Genomic DNA, 23,980 nt, shown 5'->3' on the forward strand with positions numbered 1-23,980 from the left:
CAGGGTCAGAGCCTGGTGAGTGAGGGGAATATCCTGCAGTATTTATTCAGGATCAGAGTCTGGTGAGTGGGGGAATATCCTGCAGTGTTTATTCAGGGTCACAGAGTCTGGTGAGTGGGGAGAATATCCTGCAGTATTTATTCAGGGTCAGAGTCTGGTGAGTGGGGGAATATCCTGCAGTATTTATTCAGGGTCAGAGTCTGGTGAGTGGGGGAATATCCTGCAGTGTTTATTCAGGGTCAGAGTCTGGTGAGTGGGGGAATATGCTGCAGTGTTTATTCAGGGTCAGAGTCTGGTGAGTGGGGGAATATCCTGCAGTATTTATTCAGGGTCTCGGAGTCTGGTGAGTGGGGGAATATCCTGCAGTATTTATTCAGGGTCAGAGTCTGGTGAGTGGGGGAATATCCTGCAGTATTTATTCAGGGTCAGAGTCTGGTGAGTGGGGGAATATCCTGCAGTATTTATTCAGGGTCAGAGAGTCTGGTGAGTGAGGGGAATATCCTGCAGTATTTATTCAGGGTCAGAGCCTGGTGAGTGAGGGGAATATCCTGCAGTATTTATTCAGGGTCAGAGTCTGGTGAGTGGGGGGAATATCCTGCAGTATTTATTCAGGGTCACAGAGCCTGGTGAGTGGGGGAATATCCTGCAGTATTTATTCAGGGTCAGAGTCTGGTGAGTGGGGGAATATCCTGCAGTATTTATTCAGGGTCAGAGTCTGGTGAGTGGGGGAATATCCTGCAGTGTTTATTCATGGTCAGAGTCTGGTGAGTGGGGGAATATCCTGCAGTGTTTATTCAGGGTCAGAGTCTGGTGAGTGGGGGAATATCCTGCAGTGTTTATTCAGGGTCAGAGCCTGGTGAGTGAGGGGAATATCCTGCAGTATTTATTCAGGGTCACAGAGTCTGGTGAGTGAGGGAATATCCTGCAGTGTTTATTCAGGGTCAGAGTCTGGTGAGTGGGGGGAATATCCTGCAGTATTTATTTAGGGTCAGAGTCTGGTGAGTGGGGGAATATCCTGCAGTATTTATTCAGGGTCAGAGTCTGGTGAGTGGGGAGAATATCCTGCAGTATTTATTCAGGGTCACAGAGTCTGGTGAGTGGGGGGAATATCCTGCAGTATTTATTCAGGGTCACAGAGTCTGGTGAGTGGGGGAATATCCTGCAGTATTTATTCAGGGTCAGAGTCTGGTGAGTGGGGGAATATCCTGCAGTATTTATTCAGGATCAGAGTCTGGTGAGTGGGGGAATATCCTGCAGTGTTTATTCAGGGTCAGAGTCTGGTGAGTGGGGGAATATCCTGCAGTATTTATTCAGGGTCAGAGTCTGGTGAGTGGGGGAATATCCTGCAGTATTTATTCAGGGTCAGAGTATGGTGAGTGGGGGAATATCCTGCAGTATTTATTCAGGGTCTCTCACAGATTGGTTATTTGAAGAATTGTACATTTGTAACCACATATATCATCGTGTGGCCACTAAGGGGCGTTGTGAGAACATGCCAAGTATAATCGCCCAGTGTAAAGTCAGTGGGATATTGGTGAACAGTTAGTGTGACTGTCCTGCATCTGCAATGATGGGGAGTACCAAAAGATAACAGAGGGATACATCATATAAACAAACGGTACAGCATTGTGTGTGTACATATTACAAATATTAGGAAACAGCACCATGTGTATATTTATAAATAGAGATACAGCGCTGTGTATATTATAAATACAGAAATACAGCACTGTGTATATTATAGAGATACAGCACTGTGTATATTATAAATAGAGATACAGCACTGTGTATATTATAAATAGAGATACAGCACTGTGTATATTATTAATAGAGATACAGCACTGTGTATATTATAAATAGAGAGATACAGCACTGTGTATATTATAAATAGAGATACAGCACTGTGTATATTATAAATAGAGAGATACAGCACTGTGTATATTATAAATAGAGATACAGCACTGTGTATATTATAAATAGAGATACAGCACTGTGTATATTATAAATAGAGAGACAGCACTGTGTATATTATAAATAGAGATACAGCACTGTGTATATTATAAATAGAGAGATACAGCACTGTGTATATTATAAATAGAGATACAGCACTGTGTATATTATAAATAGAGATACAGCACTGTGTATATTATAAATAGAGATACAGCACTGTGTATATTATAAATAGAGATACAGCACTGTGTATATTATAAATAGAGAGATACAGCACTGTGTATATTATAAGTAGAGATACAGCACTGTGTATATTATAAATAGAGATACAGCACTGTGTATATTATAAATAGAGAGACAGCACTGTGTATATTATAAACACAGAGATACAGCACTGTGTATATTATAAATAGAGATACAGCACTGTGTATATTATAAATAGAGATACAGCACTGTGTATATTATAAATAGAGATACAGCACTGTGTATATTATAAATAGAGAGACAGCACTGTGTATATTATAACTAGAGATACAGCACTGTGTATATTATAAATAGAGAGATACAGCACTGTGTATATTATAAATACAGAGATACAGCACTGTGTATATTATAAATACAGAGATACAGCACTGTGTATATTATAAATAGAGAGACAGCACTGTGTATATTATAAATAGAGATACAGCACTGTGTATATTATAAATAGAGAGACAGCACTGTGTATATTATAAATAGAGATACAGCACTGTGTATATTATAAATAGAGAGACAGCACTGTGTATATTATAAATAGAGAGACAGCACTGTGTATATTATAAATAGAGAGATACAGCACTGTGTATATTATAAATAGAGAGATACAGCACTGTGTATATTATAAATAGAGAGATACAGCACTGTGTATATTATAAATAGAGAGACAGCACTGTGTATATTATAAATACAGAGATACAGCACTGTATATTTATAAATAGAGATACAGCACTGTGTATATTATAAATAGAGATACAGCACTGTGTATATTATAAATACAGAGATACAGCACTGTGTATATTATAAATAGAGAGACAGCACTGTGTATATTATAAATAGAGATACAGCACTGTGTATATTATAAATAGAGATACAGCACTGTGTATATTATAAATAGAGAGACAGCACTGTGTATATTATAAATAGAGAGACAGCACTGTGTATATTATAAATAGCGAGATACAGCACTGTGTATATTATAAACAGAGATACAGCACTGTGTATATTATAAATAGAGAGACAGCACTGTGTATATTATAAAAAGAGAGACAGCACTGTGTATATTATAAATACAGAGATACAGCACTGTGTATATTATAAATAGAGAGATACAGCACTGTGTATATTATAAATACAGAGAGACAGCACTGTGTATATTATAAATACAGAGATACAGCACTGTGTATATTATAAATACAGAGATACAGCACTGTGTATATTATAAATACAGAGATACAGCACTGTGTATATTATAAATAGAGAGACAGCACTGTGTATATTATAAAAAGAGAGACAGCACTGTGTATATTATAAACACAGAGATACAGCACTGTGTATATTATAAATAGAGAGATACAGCACTGTGTATATTATAAATAGAGAGATACAGCACTGTGTATATTATAAATACAGAGATACAGCACTGTGTATATTATAAATAGAGAGATACAGCACTGTGTATATTATAAACACAGAGATACAGCACTGTGTATATTATAAATAGAGAGATACAGCACTGTGTATATTATAAATACAGAGATACAGCACTGTGTATATTATAAATAGAGATACAGCACTGTGTATATTATAAATACAGAGATACAGCACTGTGTATATTATAAATACAGAGAGACAGCACTGTGTATATTATAAATAGAGATACAGCGCTGTGTATATTATAAATAGAGAGATACAGCACTGTGTATATTATAAATAGAGAGATACAGCACTGTGTATATTATAAATAGAGATACAGCACTGTGTATATTATAAATAGAGAGATACAGCACTGTGTATATTATAAATAGAGAGACAGCACTGTGTATATTATAAATACAGAGAGACAGCACTGTGTATATTATAAATAGAGATACAGCACTGTGTATATTATAAATACAGAGATACAGCACTGTGTATATTATAAATAGAGAGATACAGCACTGTGTATATTATAAATAGAGAGATACAGCACTGTGTATATTATAAATAGAGAGACAGCACTGTGTATATTATAAATACAGAGAGACAGCACTGTGTATATTATAAATAGAGATACAGCGCTGTGTATATTATAAATAGAGAGATACAGCACTGTGTATATTATAAATAGAGAGATACAGCACTGTGTATATTATAAATAGAGATACAGCACTGTGTATATTATAAATAGAGAGATACAGCACTGTGTATATTATAAATAGAGAGATACAGCACTGTGTATATTATAAATAGAGATACAGCACTGTGTATATTATAAATAGAGAGATACAGCACTGTGTATATTATAAATACAGAGATACAGCACTGTGTATATTATAAATAGAGAGACAGCCCTGTGTATATTATAAATAGAGATACAGCACTGTGTATATTATAAATAGAGATACAGCACTGTGTATATTATAAATAGAGATACAGCACTGTGTATATTATAAATAGAGATACAGCACTGTGTATATTATAAATAGAGATACAGCACTGTGTATATTATAAATACAGAGATACAGCACTGTGTATATTATAAATAGAGAGACAGCACTGTGTATATTATAAACACAGAGATACAGCACTGTGTATATTATAAATAGAGAGACAGCACTGTGTATATTATAAATAGAGAGATACAGCACTGTGTATATTATAAATAGAGATACAGCACTGTGTATATTATAAATACAGAGATACAGCACTGTGTATATTATAAATAGAGATACAGCACTGTGTATATTATAAATACAGAGATACAGCACTGTGTATATTATAAATAGAGATACAGCACTGTGTATATTATAAATACAGAGATACAGCACTGTGTATATTATAAATAGAGATACAGCACTGTGTATATTATAAATAGAGAGATACAGCACTGTGTATATTATAAATACAGAGATACAGCACTGTGTATATTATAAATACAGAGATACAGCACTGTGTATATTATAAATAGAGAGACAGCACTGTGTATATTATAAATAGAGAGATACAGCACTGTGTATATTATAAATACAGAGATACAGCACTGTGTATATTATAAATACAGAGATACAGCACTGTGTATATTATAAATAGAGATACAGCACTGTGTATATTATAGAGATACAGCGCTGTGTATATTATAAATAGAGATACAGCACTGTGTATATTATAGAGATACAGCACTGTGTATATTATAAATAGAGATACAGCACTGTGTATATTATAGAGATACAGCACTGTGTATATTATAAATACAGAGATACAGCACTGTGTATATTATAAATACAGAGATACAGCACTGTGTATATTATAAATAGAGATACAGCACTGTGTATATTATAAATACAGAGATACAGCACTGTGTATATTATAAATACAGAGATACAGCACTGTGTATATTATAAATACAGAGATACAGCACTGTGTATATTATAAATACAGAGATACAGCACTGTGCATTTCTAGTAACATATGTTGGTCGGTGGTCTTACCTGCTTTTGTATATCAGTCGCACAATCCTGTTGCTTTCATATTTCCCAGGGTGAAGTTCTTTCAGGGCCTGCTCCCATTTGGAAATGACATCACAAATCTTCAAGAAATAATAATAAAAATGTGTATCACTGATAATGGCCCTGGATCAGCACAGTGAGATATCATTACATAACTGCTCACTGCCTCTGGTTAACAGCGAACTGCATGCATACTACAGTGACCAGATCGCAGCATTAACACAGAATACTGTTCGATTTTGTGCCAGTTTGCTCGAATCAACAGATCAGATTCTAGTGTTACAGTAAGGGGTGTAGGCTATATCAGTGTTACAGTGAGGGGTGTGGGCTATATCAGTATTACAGTGAGGGGTGTGGGCTATATCAGTGTTACAGTGAGGTGTGTGGGCTATATCAATGTTACAGTGAGGGGTGTGGGCTATATCAGTGTTACAGTGAGGGGTGTGGGGTATATCAGTGTTACAGTGAGGGGTGTGGGCTATATCAGTGTTACAGTGAGGTGTGTGGGCTATATCAGTGTTACAGTGAGGTGTGTGGGGTATATCAGTGTTACAGTGAGGTGTGTGGGATATATCAGTGTTACAGTGAGGGGTGTGGGGTATATCAGTGTTACAGTGAGGGGTGTGGGGTATATCAGTGTTACAGTGAGGTGTGTGGGGTATATCAGTGTTACAGTGAGGTGTGTGGGGTATATCAGTGTTACAGTGAGGGGTGTGGGGTATTATCAGTGTTACAGTGAGGTGTGTGGGGTGTATCAGTGTTACAGTGAGGTGTGTGGGGTATATCAGTGTTACAGTGAGGGGTGTGGGGTATTATCAGTGTTACAGTGAGGGATGTGGAGTATATCAGTGTTACAGTGAGGGGTGTAGGGTATATCAGTGTTACAGTGAGGTGTGTGGGGTATATCAGTGTTACAGTGAGGGGTGTAGGGTATATCAGTGTTACAGTGAGGTGTGTGGGATATATCAGTGTTACAGTGAGGGGTGTGGGGTATATCAGTGTTACAGTGAGGGGTGTGGGGTATATCAGTGTTACAGTGAGGGGTGTGGGGTATATCAGTGTTACAGTGAGGTGTGTGGGGTATATCAGTGTTACAGTGAGGGGTGTGGGGTATATCAGTGTTACAGTGAGGGGTGTGGGGTATATCAGTGTTACAGTGAGGTGTGTGGGGTATATCAGTGTTACAGTGAGGGGTGTGGGGTATATCAGTGTTACAGTGAGGTGTGTGGGGTATATCAGTGTTACAGTGAGGGGTGTGGGGTATATCAGTGTTACAGTGAGGGGTGTGGGGTATTATCAGTGTTACAGTAAGGGGTGTGGGGTATTATCAGTGTTACAGTGAGGTGTGTGGGGTATATCAGTGTTACAGTGAGGGGTGTGGGGTATATCAGTGTTACAGTGAGGGGTGTGGGGTATATCAGTGTTACAGTGAGGTGTGTGGGGTATATCAGTGTTACAGTGAGGGGTGTGGGGTATATCAGTGTTACAGTGAGGTGTGTGGGGTATATCAGTGTTACAGTGAGGGGTGTGGGGTATATCAGTGTTACAGTGAGGGGTGTGGGGTATTATCAGTGTTACAGTAAGGGGTGTGGGGTATTATCAGTGTTACAGTGAGGTGTGTGGGGTATATCAGTGTTACAGTGAGGGGTGTGGGGTATATCAGTGTTACAGTGAGGTGTGTGGGGTATATCAGTGTTACAGTGAGGGGTGTGGGGTATATCAGTGTTACAGTGAGGGGTGTGGGGTATATCAGTGTTACAGTGAGGTGTGTGGGGTATATCAGTGTTACAGTGAGGGGTGTGGGGTATATCAGTGTTACAGTGAGGTGTGTGGGGTATATCAGTGTTACAGTGAGGGGTGTGGGGTATATCAGTGTTACAGTGAGGGGTGTGGGGTATTATCAGTGTTACAGTAAGGGGTGTGGGGTATTATCAGTGTTACAGTGAGGTGTGTGGGGTATATCAGTGTTACAGTGAGGGGTGTGGGGTATATCAGTGTTACAGTGAGGGGTGTGGGGTATATCAGTGTTACAGTGAGGTGTGTGGGGTATATCAATGTTACAGTGAGGGGTGTGGGGTATATCAGTGTTATAGTGAGGTGTGTGGGGTATATCAGTGTTACAGTGAGGGGTGTGGGCTATATCAGTGTTACAGTGAGGGGTGTGGTGTATTATCAGTGTTACAGTAAGGGGTGTGGGCTATATCAGTGTTACAGTGAGGTGTGTGGGGTATATCAGTGTTACAGTGAGGTGTGTGGGGTATATCAGTGTTACAGTGAGGTGTGTGGGGTATATCAATGTTACAGTGAGGTGTGTGGGGTATATCAGTGTTACAGTGAGGGGTGTGGGCTATATCAGTGTTACAGTGAGCGGTGTGGGGTATATCAGTGTTACAGTGAGGGGTGTGGGGTATATCAGTGTTACAGTGAGCGGTGTGGGGTATATCAGTGTTACAGTGAGGGGTGTGGGGTATATCAGTGTTACAGTGAGGAGTGTGGGGTATATCAGTGTTACAGTGAGCGGTGTGGGGTATATCAGTGTTACAGTGAGGGGTGTGGGGTATATCAGTGTTACAGTGAGGAGTGTGGGGTATATCAGTGTTACAGTGAGCGGTGTGGGGTATATCAGTGTTACAGTGAGGGGTGTGGGCTCTATCAGAGTTACACTGAGGGGTGTGGGGTGTATTAGCGTGATGTGCAGTGAGTTGTGTCGGGTATATGAGAGGGTTATAATGCCAGGTATATTGGAGACACAGGTGGGGAGACTCCCAGGTTCTCTGTAGATGAACCCGTGCGGTGGTTTAGAATCACCTCACCTTTACGTTGCTCTGCAGACAGTGTTCCAAATCCTTGCCAGAAGGATCATCTGTGAAAAGTGCAAATCCCGAATGCGATGGCTTTCTCATCCCTATTTCCTGGTTGAGTGTGTGCAAGAATTCCTCGACTGTGGTGGATCCATCAAACCCCACAACCTGAATAAAATATGATGATTAAGTAAGTGGAGAGGAGACCCGTTTTTTGTGGTCTAACATGCTATGTAATATGTTAATGGCTGTGTTTCAGAGCATCCCAAAATCTGGACACAACAAACAGATTCCCAACTCTGGGTAGAACAGAGCATTGAGTTGCTCACCGACCATCTACATAAGAACATAAGAATTGGGAGCAGGAGTAGGCCATACGGCTCCTTGAGCTTGCTCCGCCATGCAATAAGATCATGGCTGATCATCGATCTCAACTCCACTTTCCTGCCCTATCCCCATATCCCTTAATTCCTCTGGATTCCAAAAATCCATCTATCTCAGCCTTGAATATACTCAACGACTGAGCATCCACAACACTTTGGGGCAGAGAATTCCAAAGATTCACCACCCCCTGAGTGAAGAAATTCCTCCTCATCTCAGTCTTAAATGTCCGACCCCTTATCCTGAGACTGTGCCCCCTTGTACTAGACTCTTCAGCCAGGGGGAAACAACCTCTCGGCATCTACCCTGTCAATCCCCCTCAGAATCCTATATGTTTCAATGAGATCACCTCTCATTCTTCTAAACTCCAGAGAGTATAGGCCCATTCTACACAATCTCTCCTCATAGGACAGCCCTCTTATCCCAGGAATCAATCTAGTGAACCTTAGTTGCACCGCCTCTAAGGCAAGTATGTCCTTCCTTAAATAAGGAGACCAAAACTGTGCACAGTACTCCAGGTGTGGTCTCACCAAGGCCCTGTACAACTGTAGCAAGACTTCCTTACTCTTGTACTCCAACCCCCTTGCAATAAAGGCCAACATGCCACTTGCCTTCCTAATTTCTTGCTGTACCTGCTGCTAACTCTCTCTGTTTCTTGCACAAGGACACCAACATTTAATAGTTTCTCACCATTTAAAAAAGATTCTGTTTTTCTATTCTTCCTACCAAAGTAAATAGCCTCACATTTCCCACATTATACTCCACCTGCCACCTTACTGCCCACTCACTTAACTTGCCTATATCCCTTTGAAGAGCATTTTCTGTTGTTATTTCCCTTTGAAGACTCTTTGGCCTAGAAATTCAGTGGGCTGCGCCACCCATTAGCGCCTTAAGAGGGCGCTAGGTGGGTCGGAAGCCACTGGCCACGCCTCCCGCTAAATTTAGCAGAACGCTAATGGCAGCGCTTGCCGTTAGTGCTGCGCCGCTACCGATGACGTCATCGGTGTGCGCAGCGCCCCGCTACCGCCCTGATTGTGATATTTTGTTGCGCCCCCTGCTTTAACGCCGGACGCTATTTGCGACCGGTTCAGGGGGCCTACCTGCGGCAGTAGAGGCGCTAATTAAAGAAGGTGCGGGGCGGTCATTTTTTTTGCTGGCCGCCTGCCAGCACCTCTCCGTGCTGCCGTCCACGGCCTCCTGAGCCCGTCCCCCCCCGCGGAGTGCCGACTGCGTTCCAAGAGCCCGGCACTTCTCCTCGGTGCCGGGCTCTTTTGCCGCACTCGCGATCCTCGATCGCGCTGCAGAAGGCCCCTCCCCTTTAAGAAGGGGAGGAAGGCCTGCAGTACCACAGCGCGCCGTGCCGCAGCGTGTGGCGCTGCGGCACGTTGTGCCACAATCTTCAGCTGCAGCGCCCCAAGAGGGATGCGGGGCGCCTCGAGTAGCGCCGCGCAAAGTGAATTTCCGGCGGGCGGCCGCGACTACTTCCGGGGCGCTACTTTTAGCGCCCTGGCGAGGCTAACGCCCCAAACGGGGCGCTACTGAATTTCTAGGTTTTTGTGTTCTCCTCACAGCTTACTTTCCCACCTAGCTTTGTATCATCAGCAAACTTGGATACATTACACTCGGTCCCTTCATCTAAGTCATTAATAAAGATTGTAAATAACTGAGGCCCAAGCACTGATCCTTGCGGCACCCCACTAGTTACAGCCTGCTAACCTGAAAATTACCCGTTTATTCCTACTCTCTGTTTTCTGTCTGTTAAACAACCCTCTATCCATGCTAATACATTACCCCCAACCCCATGTGTGCCCTTATCTTGCTTAACAACATTTTATGTAGCACCTTATCGAATGCCTTTTGGAAATCCAAATATACTACATCCACTGGCTCCCCTTTATCTACCCTGCTAGTTACATCCTCAAAAAACTCTAATAAATTTGTCAAACACGATTCACCTTTCATAAAACCATGTTGACTCTGCCTAATCATATTATGATTTTCCTAAGTATCCTGTCGTCACTTCCTTAATAATGGATTCCAGCATTTTCCCGACGACTGATGTCAGGCTAACTGGCCTGTAGTTCCCTGTTTTCTCTCTCCCTCCTTTCTTGAATAGCGGAATTACATTTGCTACCTTTCAATCCGCTGGAACTTTCCCATGAATCTAGGGAATTTTGGAAGATCACAACCAATGCATCCACGATCTCTGCAGCCACCTCTTTTAGAACCCAAGGATGTAGGCCATTGGGTCCAGGGGATTTGTTGGCTTTTAGTCCCATTAGTTTCTCAAGTACTTTTTCTCTACTGATATTAATTACTTTAAGTTCCTTGCTGTTATTAGCCCCTTGGTTCCCCGCTATTTTTGGTATACTTTTTGTGTCTTCTACTGTGACGCCAGATACAAAATATTTGTTTAAAGCCTCTGCCATTTCCTTGTACCACAGTATAATTTCTCCTGTCTCAGCCTCTAAGGGAACAACACTTACTTTTGCTACTCTCATCCTTTTTACATACTTGTAGAAGTTCTTACAATCTGTTTTTATATTTCTTGATAATTTACTCTCATATTCTATTTTCTCCCTTTTTGTCAATTTTGTGGTTATCCTTTGCTGGTTTCTAAAGCTCTCCCAATCCTCAGGCTTACTACTATTCTTTGCAACATTATAAGCCTCTTCTTTTAATCTAATACTATCTTTAACTTCTTTAGTTAGCCATGGATGGCTCACTTTTCCCATGGAGATTTTATTTCTCAATGGAATGTATATTCTTTGACAATTTTGGAATATTTCTCTACATGATTGCCACTGCTTATCTACTGTCATACCTTTTAATCTAATTTCCCAATCTATCTTAGCCAACTTGCCCCTCATACCTACGTAATTGGCTTTGTTTATGTTTAAGATTCTAGTGTCTGAATAAGAATATCACTTTCAAACTCAATGTGAAATTCTATCATATTATGATCACTCTTTCCTGGAGGATCCTTTACTATAAGATTACTAATTAACCCTATCTCATTACACAAAACAAGATCTAAAATAGCCTGTTGCCTGGTTGGTTCCATGACGTATTGTTCTAGGAAACGGTCTCTAATATATTCCATGAACTCGTCCTCCAGACTACCCTTGCCAATTTGATTTGGCCAATCTATACGCAGATTAAAGTCCCCCACAATTATTGTATTACCTTTGTTACAAGCTCTTATTATTTCTTGACTAATACTCTGTCCAATGGTATAGCTACTGTTAGGGGGGGGGGGCTATAAACTACTACCACCATTGTTTTCTGCCCCTTGTTATTTGTTATCTCCACCCATACTGATTCTTGTTCCTGATCTTCTGAGCCAAGATCCTTTCTCACTACTGTCCATGTGTCATCCTTAGTTAGCAAGGCTACCCTCCCCACTGCCTCCCCGCCCCACCCCAACCCTCCTGTTCTAGTCTGCCTGCCTTTTCAATAAGTCAAGTACCCTGGAATATTTAGTTCCCAACCCTGGTCACCTTGCAACCATGTCTCTGTAATGGCTATTAGATCATACCCATTTATCACTATTTGTGCCACTAATTCGTCTACCTTGTTACGAATGCTTTGTGCATTCAGATAAAGAGCCTTTAATTTTAATCTCTCACCATTATTCCCTTCTTTCACCTTATTCGCTGATGCACTATTACCGTTAAACTCTCTGTCCCTTCCTGTCACACTCTGCTTATCTTTACCCAAATCACTACACTGCTCCATTGCCTTGACTTTGCTCTTTAGATTTCTAAATTTCCCCTCACCTGACCCGCACCCCCCGCTTTTAGTTTAAACTCCTATCTACAGCCCTAGTTATTCAGATCGCCAGGACACTGGTCCCAGCCCGGTTTAAGTGGAGACCGTCTCAACGGAACAGCTCCCGCTTTCCCAAGTACTGCTGCCAGTGCCTCAGGAATCGAAAGCCCTTCCTCCAACACCACTATTTGAGCCACACATTTATCACTCAGATCTGCTTGTCCCTATGCCAATTTGCGCGTGGCTCATCTAACTCCCAACTCTGGATAGAACAGAGCACTGAGGTACTCACAGAGCATCTAACCCCCAACTCTGGATAGAACAGAGCACTGAGGTACTCACAGAGCATCTAACTCCCAACTCTGGATAGAACAGAGCACTGAGGTACTCAGAGCATCTAACTCCCAGCTCTGGATAGAACAGAGCACTGAGGCACTCACAGAGGATCTAACTCCCAACTCTGGATAGAACAGAGCACTGAGGTACTCACAGAGCATCTAACTCCCAACTCTGGATAGAACAGAGCACTGAGGTACTCAGAGCATCTAACTCCCAGCTCTGGATAGAACAGAGCACTGAGGCACTCACAGAGGATCTAACTCCCAGCTCTGGATAGAACAGAGCACTGAGGCACTCACAGAGGATCTAACTCCCAACTCTGGATAGAACAGAGCACTGAGGTACTCACAGAACATCTAACTCCCAACTCTGGATAGAACAGAGTACTGAGGCACTCACAGAGCATCTAACTCCCAACTCTGGATAGAACAGAGCACTGAGGTACTCACAGAGCATCTAACTCCTAACTCTGGATAGAACAGAGCGCTGAGGTACTCAGAGCATCTAGCTCCCAACTATGGATAGAACAGAGTACTGAGGCACTCACAGAGCATCTAACTCCCAAATCTGGGTAGAACAGAGCACTGAGGTACTCACAGAGCATCTAACTCTTAACTCTGGATAGAACAGAGCACTGAGGTACTCACAGAGCATCTAACTCCCAACTCTGGATAGAACAGAGCACTGAGGTACTCACAGAGCATCGAACTCCCAACTCTGGGTAGAACAGAGCACTGAGGCACTCACAGAGCATCTAACTCCCAACTCTGGATAGAACAGAGCACTGAGGTACTCAGAGCATCTAACTCCCAACTCATGATAGAACAGAGCACTGAGGTACTCACAGAGGATCTAACTCCCAACTCTGGATAGAACAGAGTACTGAGGCACTCACAGAGCATCTAACTCCCAACTCTGGATAGAACAGAGCACTGAGGTACTCACAGAGCATCTAACTCCTAACTCTGGATAGAACAGAGCACTCAGGTACTCACAGAGCATCTAACCCCCAACTCTGGATAGAACAGAGCACTGAGGTACTCACAGAGCATCTAACTCCAAACTCTGGATAGAACAGAGCGCTGAGGTACTCACAGAGCATCGAACCCCCAACTCTGGATAGAACAGAGCACTGAGGTACTCACAGAGCATCTAACTCCCAACTATGGATAGAACAGAGTACTGAGGCACTCACAGACAATCTAACTCCCAACTCTGGGTAGAACAGAGCACTGAGGTACTCACAGAGCATCTAACTCTTAACTCTGGATAGAACAGAGCACTGAGGTACTCACAGAGCATCTAACTCCCAACTCTGGATAGAACAGAGCACTGAGGCACTCACAGAGCATCTAATTCCCAACTCTGGGTAGAACAGAGCACTGAGGCACTCACAGAGCATCTAACTCCCAACTCTGGATAGAACAGAGCACTGAGGCACTCACAGAGCAACTAACTCCCAACTCTGGGTAGAACAGAGCACTGAGGTACTCACAGAGCATCTAACTCCCAACTCTGGATAGAACAGAGCACTGAGGTCCTCACAGAGCATCTAACTCCCAACTCAGGATAGAACAGAGCACTGAGGTACTCAGAGCATCTAACTCCCAACTCTGGATAGAACAGAGCACTGAGGCACTCACAGAGCATCTAACTCCCAACTCTGGATAGAACAGAGCACTGAGGTCCTCACAGAGCATCTAACTCCCAACTCTGGATAGAACAGAGCACTGAGGCACTCACAGAGCATCTAACTCCCAACTCTGGATAGAACAGAGCACTGAGGTACTCACAGAGCATCTAACTCCCAACTCTGGATAGAACAGTGTACTGAGGTACTCACAGAGCATCTAACTCCCAACTCTGGATAGAACAGAGCACTGAGGGACTCAGAGCATCTAACTCCCAACTCTGGGTAGAACAGAGCACTGAGGCACTCACAGAGCATCTAACTCCCAACTCTGGATAGAACAGAGCACTGAGGTACTCACAGAGCATCTAACTCCCAACTCTGGATAGAACAGAGCACTGAGGCATTCACAGAGCATCTAACTCCCAACTCTGGATAGAACAGAGCACTGAGGCACTCACAGAGCATCTAACTCCCAACTCTGGATAGAACAGAGTACTGAGGCACTCACAGAGCATCTAACTCCCAACTCTGGATAGAACAGAGCACTGAGGCACTCACAGAGCATCTAACTCCCAACTCTGGATAGAACAGAGCACTGAGGCATTCACAGAGCATCTAACTCCCAACTCTGGATAGAACAGAGCACTGAGGTACTCACAGAGCATCTAACTCCCAACTCTGGGTAGAACAGAGCACTGAGGCACTCACAGAGCATCTAACCCCCAACTCTGGATAGAACAGAGCACTGAGGTACTCAGAGCATCTAACTCCCAGCTCTGGATAGAACAGAGCACTGAGGCACTCACAGAGGATCTAACTCCCAGCTCTGGATAGAACAGAGCACTGAGGCACTCACAGAGGATCTAACTCCCAACTCTGGATAGAACAGAGCACTGAGGTACTCACAGAACATCTAACTCCCAACTCTGGATAGAACAGAGTACTGAGGCACTCACAGAGCATCTAACTCCCAACTCTGGATAGAACAGAGCACTGAGGTACTCACAGAGCATCTAACTCCTAACTCTGGATAGAACAGAGCACTCAGGTACTCACAGAGCATCTAACCCCCAACTCTGGATAGAACAGAGCACTGAGGTACTCACAGAGCATCTAACTCCAAACTCTGGATAGAACAGAGCGCTGAGGTACTCACAGAGCATCTAGCTCCCAACTATGGATAGAACAGAGTACTGAGGCACTCACAGAGCATCTAACTCCCAAATCTGGGTAGAACAGAGCACTGAGGTACTCACAGAGCATCTAACTCTTAACTCTGGATAGAACAGAGCACTGAGGTACTCACAGAGCATCTAACTCCCAACTCTGGATAGAACAGAGCACTGAGGTACTCACAGAGCATCGAACTCCCAACTCTGGGTAGAACAGAGCACTGAGGCACACAGAGCATCTAACTCCCAACTCTGGATAGAACAGAGCACTGAGGTACTCAGAGCATCTAACTCCCAGCTCTGGATAGAACAGAGCACTGAGGCACCACAGAGGATCTAACTCCCAACTCTGGATAGAACAGAGTACTGAGGCACTCACAGAGCATCTAACTCCTAACTCTGGATAGAACAGAGCACTCAGGTACTCACAGAGCATCTAACCCCCAACTCTGGATAGAACAGAGCACTGAGGTACTCACAGAGCATCTAACTCTTAACTCTGGATAGAACAGAGCACTGAGGTACTCACAGAGCATCTAACTCCCAACTCTGGATAGAACAGAGCACTGAGGCACTCACAGAGCATCTAATTCCCAACTCTGGGTAGCACAGAGCACTGAGGCACTCACAGAGCATCTAACTCCCAACTCTGGATAGAACAGAGCACTGAGGCACTCACAGAGCAACTAACTCCCAACTCTGGGTAGAACAGAGCACTGAGGTACTCACAGAGCATCTAACTCCCAACTCTGGATAGAACAGAGCACTGAGGTCCTCACAGAGCATCTAACTCCCAACTCAGGATAGAACAGAGCACTGAGGTACTCAGAGCATCTAACTCCCAACTCTGGATAGAACAGAGCACTGAGGCACTCACAGAGCATCTAACTCCCAACTCTGGATAGAACAGAGCACTGAGGTCCTCACAGAGCATCTAACTCCCAACTCTGGATAGAACAGAGCACTGAGGCACTCACAGAGCATCTAACTCCCAACTCTGGATAGAACAGAGCACTGAGGTACTCACAGAGCATCTAACTCCCAACTCTGGATAGAACAGTGTACTGAGGTACTCACAGAGCATCTAACTCCCAACTCTGGATAGAACAGAGCACTGAGGGACTCAGAGCATCTAACTCCCAACTCTGGGTAGAACAGAGCACTGAGGCACTCACAGAGCATCTAACTCCCAACTCTGGATAGAACAGAGCACTGAGGTACTCACAGAGCATCTAACTCCCAACTCTGGATAGAACAGAGCACTGAGGCATTCACAGAGCATCTAACTCCCAACTCTGGATAGAACAGAGCACTGAGGCACTCACAGAGCATCTAACTCCCAACTCTGGATAGAACAGAGTACTGAGGCACTCACAGAGCATCTAACTCCCAACTCTGGATAGAACAGAGCACTGAGGCACTCACAGAGCATCTAACTCCCAACTCTGGATAGAACAGAGCACTGAGGCATTCACAGAGCATCTAACTCCCAACTCTGGATAGAACAGAGCACTGAGGTACTCACAGAGCATCTAACTCCCAACTCTGGGTAGAACAGAGCACTGAGGCACTCACAGAGCATCTAACCCCCAACTCTGGATAGAACAGAGCACTGAGGTACTCAGAGCATCTAACTCCCAGCTCTGGATAGAACAGAGCACTGAGGCACTCACAGAGGATCTAACTCCCAGCTCTGGATAGAACAGAGCACTGAGGCACTCACAGAGGATCTAACTCCCAACTCTGGATAGAACAGAGCACTGAGGTACTCACAGAACATCTAACTCCCAACTCTGGATAGAACAGAGTACTGAGGCACTCACAGAGCATCTAACTCCCAACTCTGGATAGAACAGAGCACTGAGGTACTCACAGAGCATCTAACTCCTAACTCTGGATAGAACAGAGCACTCAGGTACTCACAGAGCATCTAACCCCCAACTCTGGATAGAACAGAGCACTGAGGTACTCACAGAGCATCTAACTCCAAACTCTGGATAGAACAGAGCGCTGAGGTACTCACAGAGCATCTAGCTCCCAACTATGGATAGAACAGAGTACTGAGGCACTCACAGAGCATCTAACTCCCAAATCTGGGTAGAACAGAGCACTGAGGTACTCACAGAGCATCTAACTCTTAACTCTGGATAGAACAGAGCACTGAGGTACTCACAGAGCATCTAACTCCCAACTCTGGATAGAACAGAGCACTGAGGTACTCACAGAGCATCGAACTCCCAACTCTGGGTAGAACAGAGCACTGAGGCACACAGAGCATCTAACTCCCAACTCTGGATAGAACAGAGCACTGAGGTACTCAGAGCATCTAACTCCCAGCTCTGGATAGAACAGAGCACTGAGGCACCACAGAGGATCTAACTCCCAACTCTGGATAGAACAGAGTACTGAGGCACTCACAGAGCATCTAACTCCTAACTCTGGATAGAACAGAGCACTCAGGTACTCACAGAGCATCTAACCCCCAACTCTGGATAGAACAGAGCACTGAGGTACTCACAGAGCATCTAACTCCAAACTCTGGATAGAACAGAGCGCTGAGGTACTCACAGAGCATCGAACCCCCAACTCTGGATAGAACAGAGCACTGAGGTACTCACAGAGCATCTAACTCCCAACTATGGATAGAACAGAGTACTGAGGCACTCACAGAGCATCTAACTCCCAACTCTGGGTAGAACAGAGCACTGAGGTACTCACAGAGCATATAACTCTTAACTCTGGATAGAACAGAGCACTGAGGTACTCACAGAGCATCTAACTCCCAACTCTGGATAGAACAGAGCACTGAGGCACTCACAGAGCATCTAATTCCCAACTCTGGGTCGAACAGAGCACTGAGGCACTCACAGAGCATCTAACTCCCAACTCTGGATAGAACAGAGCACTGAGGCACTCACAGAGCAACTAACTCCCAACTCTGGGTAGAACAGAGCACTGAGCTACTCACAGAGCATCTAACTCCCAACTCTGGATAGAACAGAGCACTGAGGTCCTCACAGAGCATCTAACTCCCAACTCAGGATAGAACAGAGCACTGAGGTACTCACAGAGCATCTAACTCCCAACTCTGGATAGAACAGAGCACTGAGGCACTCACAGAGCATCTAACTCCCAACTCTGGATAGAACAGAGCACTGAGGTCCTCACAGAGCATCTAACTCCCAACTCTGGATAGTACAGAGCACTGAGGCACTCACAGAGCATCCAACTCCCAACTCTGGATAGAACAGAGCACTGAGGTACTCACAGAGCATCTAACTCCCAACTCTGGATAGAACAGTGTACTGAGGTACTCACAGAGCATCTAACTCCCAACTCTGGATAGAACAGAGCACTGAGGGACTCAGAGCATCTAACTCCCAACTCTGGGTAGAACAGAGCACTGAGGCACTCACAGAGCATCTAACTCCCAACTCTGGATAGAACAGAGCACTGAGGTACTCACAGAGCATCTAACTCCCAACTCTGGATAGAACAGAGCACTGAGGCATTCACAGAGCATCTAACTCCCAACTCTGGATAGAACAGAGCACTGAGGTACTCACAGAGCATCTAACTCCCAACTCTGGATAGAACAGAGCACTGAGGCACTCACAGAGCATCTAACTCCCAACTCTGGATAGAACAGAGTACTGAGGCACTCACAGAGCATCTAACTCCCAACTCTGGATAGAACAGAGCACTGAGGCACTCACAGAGCATCTAACTCCCAACTCTGGATAGAACAGAGCACTGAGGCATTCACAGAGCATCTAAGTCCTAACTCTGGATAGAACAGAGCACTGAGGCATTCACAGAGCATCTAACTCCCAACTCTGGATAGAACAGAGCACTGAGGTACTCACAGAGCATCTAACTCCCAACTCTGGATAGAACAGAGCACTGAGGCACTCACAGAGCATCTAACTCTCAACTCTGGATAGAACAGAGCACTGAGGCACTCACAGAGCATCTAACTCCCAACTCTGGGTCGAACAGAGCACTGAGGTACTCACAGAGCATCTAACTCTCAACTCTGGATGGAACAGAGCACTGAGGTACTCACACAGCATCTAACTCCCAACTCTGGGTAGAACAGAGCACTGAGGTACTCAGAGCATCTAACTCCCAACTCAGGATAGAACAGAGCACTGAGGTACTCACAGAGCATCGAACTCTCAACTCTGGATAGAACAGAGCACTGAGGTACTCAGAGCATCGAACTCCCAACTCTGGACAGAACAGAGCACTGAGGCACTCACAGAGCATCGAACTCTCAACTCTGGATAGAACAGAGCGCTGAGGTACTCACAGAGCATCTAACTCCCAACTCTGGATAGAACAGAGCACTGAGGTACTCACAGAGCATCTAACTCCGAACTCTGGATAGAACAGAGCACTGAGGCACTCACAGAGCATCTAACTCCCAACTCTGGATAGAACAGAGCACTGAGGTACTCACAGAGCATCTAACTCCCAGCTCAGGATAGAACAGAGCACTGAGGCACTCACAGAGCATCTAACTCCCAACTCTGGGTAGAACAGAGCACTGAGGTACTCACAGAGCATCTAACTCCCAACTCTGGATAGAACAGAGCACTGAGGCACTCACAGAGCATCTAACTCCCAACTCTGGATAGAACAGAGCACTGAGGTACTCACAGAGCATCTAACTCCCAACTCTGGATAGAACAGAGCACCGAGGCACTCACAGAGCATCTAACTCTCAACTCTGGATGGAACAGAGCACTGAGGTACTCACACAGCATCTAACTCCCAACTCTGGATAGAACAGAGCACTGAGGTACTCACAGAGCATCTAACTCCCAACTCTGGATAGAACACAGCACTGAGGTACTCACAGAGCATCTAACTCCCAACTCTGGATAGAACAGAGCACTGAGGTACTCACAGAGCATCTAACTCTCAACTCTGGATAGAACAGAGCACTGAGGCACTCACACAGCATCTAACTCTCAACTCTGGATAGAACAGAGCACTGAGGCACTCACACAGCATCTAACTCCCAACTCTGGATAGAACAGAGCACTGAGGTACTCACAGAGCATCTAACTCCCAACTCTGGATAGAACACAGCACTGAGGTACTCACAGAGCATCTAACTCCCAACTCTGGATAGAACAGAGCACTGAGGTACTCACACAGCATCTAACTCTCAACTCTGGATAGAACAGAGCACTGAGGCACTCACACAGCATCTAACTCCCAAATCTGGGTAGAACAGAGCACTGAGGTACTCACATAGCATCTAACTCTCAACTCTGGATAGAAGAGAGCACTGAGGTACTCACAGAGCATCTAACTCCCAACTCTGGGTAGAACAGAGCACTGAGGTACTCACAGAGCATCTAACTCCCAACTCTGGATAGAACAGAGCACTGAGGTACTCAGAGCATCTAACTCTCAACTCCGGATAGAACAGAGCACTGAGGTACTCACAGAGCATCTAACTTCCAACTCTGGGTAGAACAGAGCACTGAGGCACTCACAGAGCATCTAACTCCCAACTCTGGATAGAACAGAGCACTGAGGCAATCACAGAGCATCTAACTCCCAACTCTGGATAGAACAGAGCACTGAGGTACTCACAGAGCATCTAACTCCCAACTCTGGATAGAACAGAGCACTGAGGTACTCACAGAGCATCTAACTCCCAACTCTGGATAGAACAGAGCACTGAGGTACTCACAGAGCATCTAACTCCCAACTTTGGATAGAACAGAGCACTGAGGTACTCACAGAGCATCTAACTCCCAACTCTGGATAGAACAGAGCACTGAGGTACTCACAGAGCATCTAACTCCCAACTCTGGATAGAACAGAGCACTGAGGCACTCACAGAGCATCTAACTCTCAACTCTGGATAGAACAGAGCACTGAGGTACTCACAGAGCATCTCACTCCCAACTCTGGATAGAACAGAGCACTGAGGCACTCACAGAGCATCTAACTCCCAACTCTGGATAGAACAGAGCACTGAGGTACTCAGAGCATCTAACTCTTAACTCTGGATAGAACAGAGCACTGAGGTACTCACACAGCATCTAACCCCCAACTCTGGATAGAACAGAGCACTGAGGTACTCAGAGCATCTAACTCTTAACTCTGGATAGAACAGAGCACTGAGGTACTCACAGAGCATCTAACTCCCAACTCTGGATAGAACAGAGCACTGAGGTACTCAGAGCATCTAACTCCCAACTCTGGATAGAACAGAGCACTGAGGCACTCACAGAGCATCTAACTCTCAACTCTGGATAGAACAGAGCACTGAGGTACTCACAGAGCATCTAACTCCCAACTCTGGACAGAACAGAGCACTGAGGTACTCACAGAACATCTAACTCCCAACTCTGGATAGAACAGAGCACTCAGGTACTCACAGAGCATCTAACTCCCAACTCTGGATAGAACAGAGCACTGAGGTACTCACAGAGCATCTAACTCCCAACTCTGGATAGAACAGAGCACTGAGGTACTCACAGAGCATCTAACTCTCAACTCTGGATAGAACAGAGCACTGAGGTACTCACAGAGCATCTAACTCCCAACTCTGGATAGAACAGAGCACTGAGGTACTCACAGAGCATCTAACTCCCAACTCTGGGTAGAACAGAGCACTGAGGTCCTCACAGAGCATCTAACTCCCAACTCTGGATAGAACAGAGCACTGAGGCGCTCACAGAGCATCTAACTCCCAACTCTGGGTAGAACAGAGCACTGAGGTCCTCACAGAGCATCTAACTCCCAACTCTGGATAGAACAGAGCACTGAGGTACTCACAGAGCATCCAACTCCCAACTCTGGGTAGAACAGAGCACTGAGGTCCTCACAGAGCATCTAACTCTCAACTCTGGATAGAACAGAGCACTGAGGTACTCACAGAGCATCTAACTCCCAACTCTGGATAGAACAGAGCACTGAGGTACTCACAGAGCATCTAACTCCCAACTCTGGGTAGAACAGAGCACTGAGGTCCTCACAGAGCATCTAACTCCCAACTCTGGGTAGAACAGAGCACTGAGGCACTCACAGAGCATCTAACTCGCAACTCTGGATAGAACAGAGCACTGAGGCACTCACAGAGCATCTAACTCCCAACTCTGGATAGAACAGAGTACTGAGGTACTCACAGAGCATCTAACTCCCAACTCAGGATAGAACAGAGCACTGAGGCACTCACAGAGCATCTAACTCTCAACTCTGGATAGAAAAGAGCGCTGAGGTACTCACAGAGCATCTAACTCCCAACTCTGGATACAACAGAGCACTGAGGTACTCACAGAGCATCTAACTCTCAACTCTGGATAGAACAGAGCACTGAGGCACTCACACAGCATCTAACTCCCAACTCTGGATAGAACAGAGCACTGAATTACTCACAGAGCATCTAACTCCCAACTCTGGATAGAACAGAGCACTGAGGTACTCACAGAGCATCTAACTCACAACTCTGGATAGAAGAGAGCACTGAGGTACTCAGAGCATCTAACTTCCAACTCTGGATAGAACAGAGCACTGAGGTACTCACAGAGCATCTAACTTCCAACTCTGGGTAGAACAGAGCACTGAGGCACTCACAGAGCATCGAACTCCCAACTCTGGATAGAACAGAGCACTGAGGTACTCACAGAGCATCTAACTCCCAACTCTGGATAGAACAGAGCACTGAGGCACTCACAGAGCCTCTAACTCCCAACTCTGGATAGAACAGAGCACTGAGGTACTCACAGAGCATCTAACTCCCAACTCTGGAGAGAACAGAGCACTGAGGTACTCACAGAGCATCTTACTCCCAACTCTGGATAGAACAGAGCACTGAGGCACTCACAGAGCATCTAACTCTCAACTCTGGATAGAACAGAGCACTGAGGTACTCACAGAGCATCTAACTCCCAACTCTGGATAGAACAGAGCACTGAGGCACTCACAGAGCTTCTAACTCCCAACTCTGGATAGAACAGAGCACTGAGGCACTCACAGAGCATCTAACTCCCAGCTCTGGATAGAACAGAGCACTGAGGCACTCACTGGGCATCTAACTCTCAACTCTGGATAGAAGAGAGCACTGAGGGACTCACAGAGCATCTAACTCCCAACTCTGGATAGAACAGAGCACTGAGGTCCTCAGAGAGCATCTAACTCTCAACTCTGGACAGAACAGAGCACTGA

The 23,980-nt window shown here is 44.6% G+C and overlaps 1 protein-coding gene across 1 annotated transcript in view; it reads right to left on the minus strand.

Moving 5' to 3' along the window:
• Positions 1-23,980, minus strand: part of plekhh1 (pleckstrin homology, MyTH4 and FERM domain containing H1) — a 338,941-nt gene that overhangs the window by 59,104 nt on the left and 255,857 nt on the right. Inside the window, exons 22-23 of the mRNA XM_086003678.1 lie at positions 8,504-8,659; positions 5,673-5,770 (exon numbers count right to left, since the gene is read on the minus strand). Coding sequence (XP_085859804.1) covers positions 5,673-5,770; positions 8,504-8,659 — 254 coding nt within the window. The remainder of the gene's footprint in view (positions 1-5,672; positions 5,771-8,503; positions 8,660-23,980) is intronic.

The sequence above is a fragment of the Somniosus microcephalus genome, chromosome 12, assembly GCF_052327205.1.
Source record: "Somniosus microcephalus isolate GS21.2 chromosome 12, FLI_Smic_1.0, whole genome shotgun sequence".
Lineage (NCBI taxonomy): Eukaryota > Metazoa > Chordata > Chondrichthyes > Squaliformes > Somniosidae > Somniosus > Somniosus microcephalus.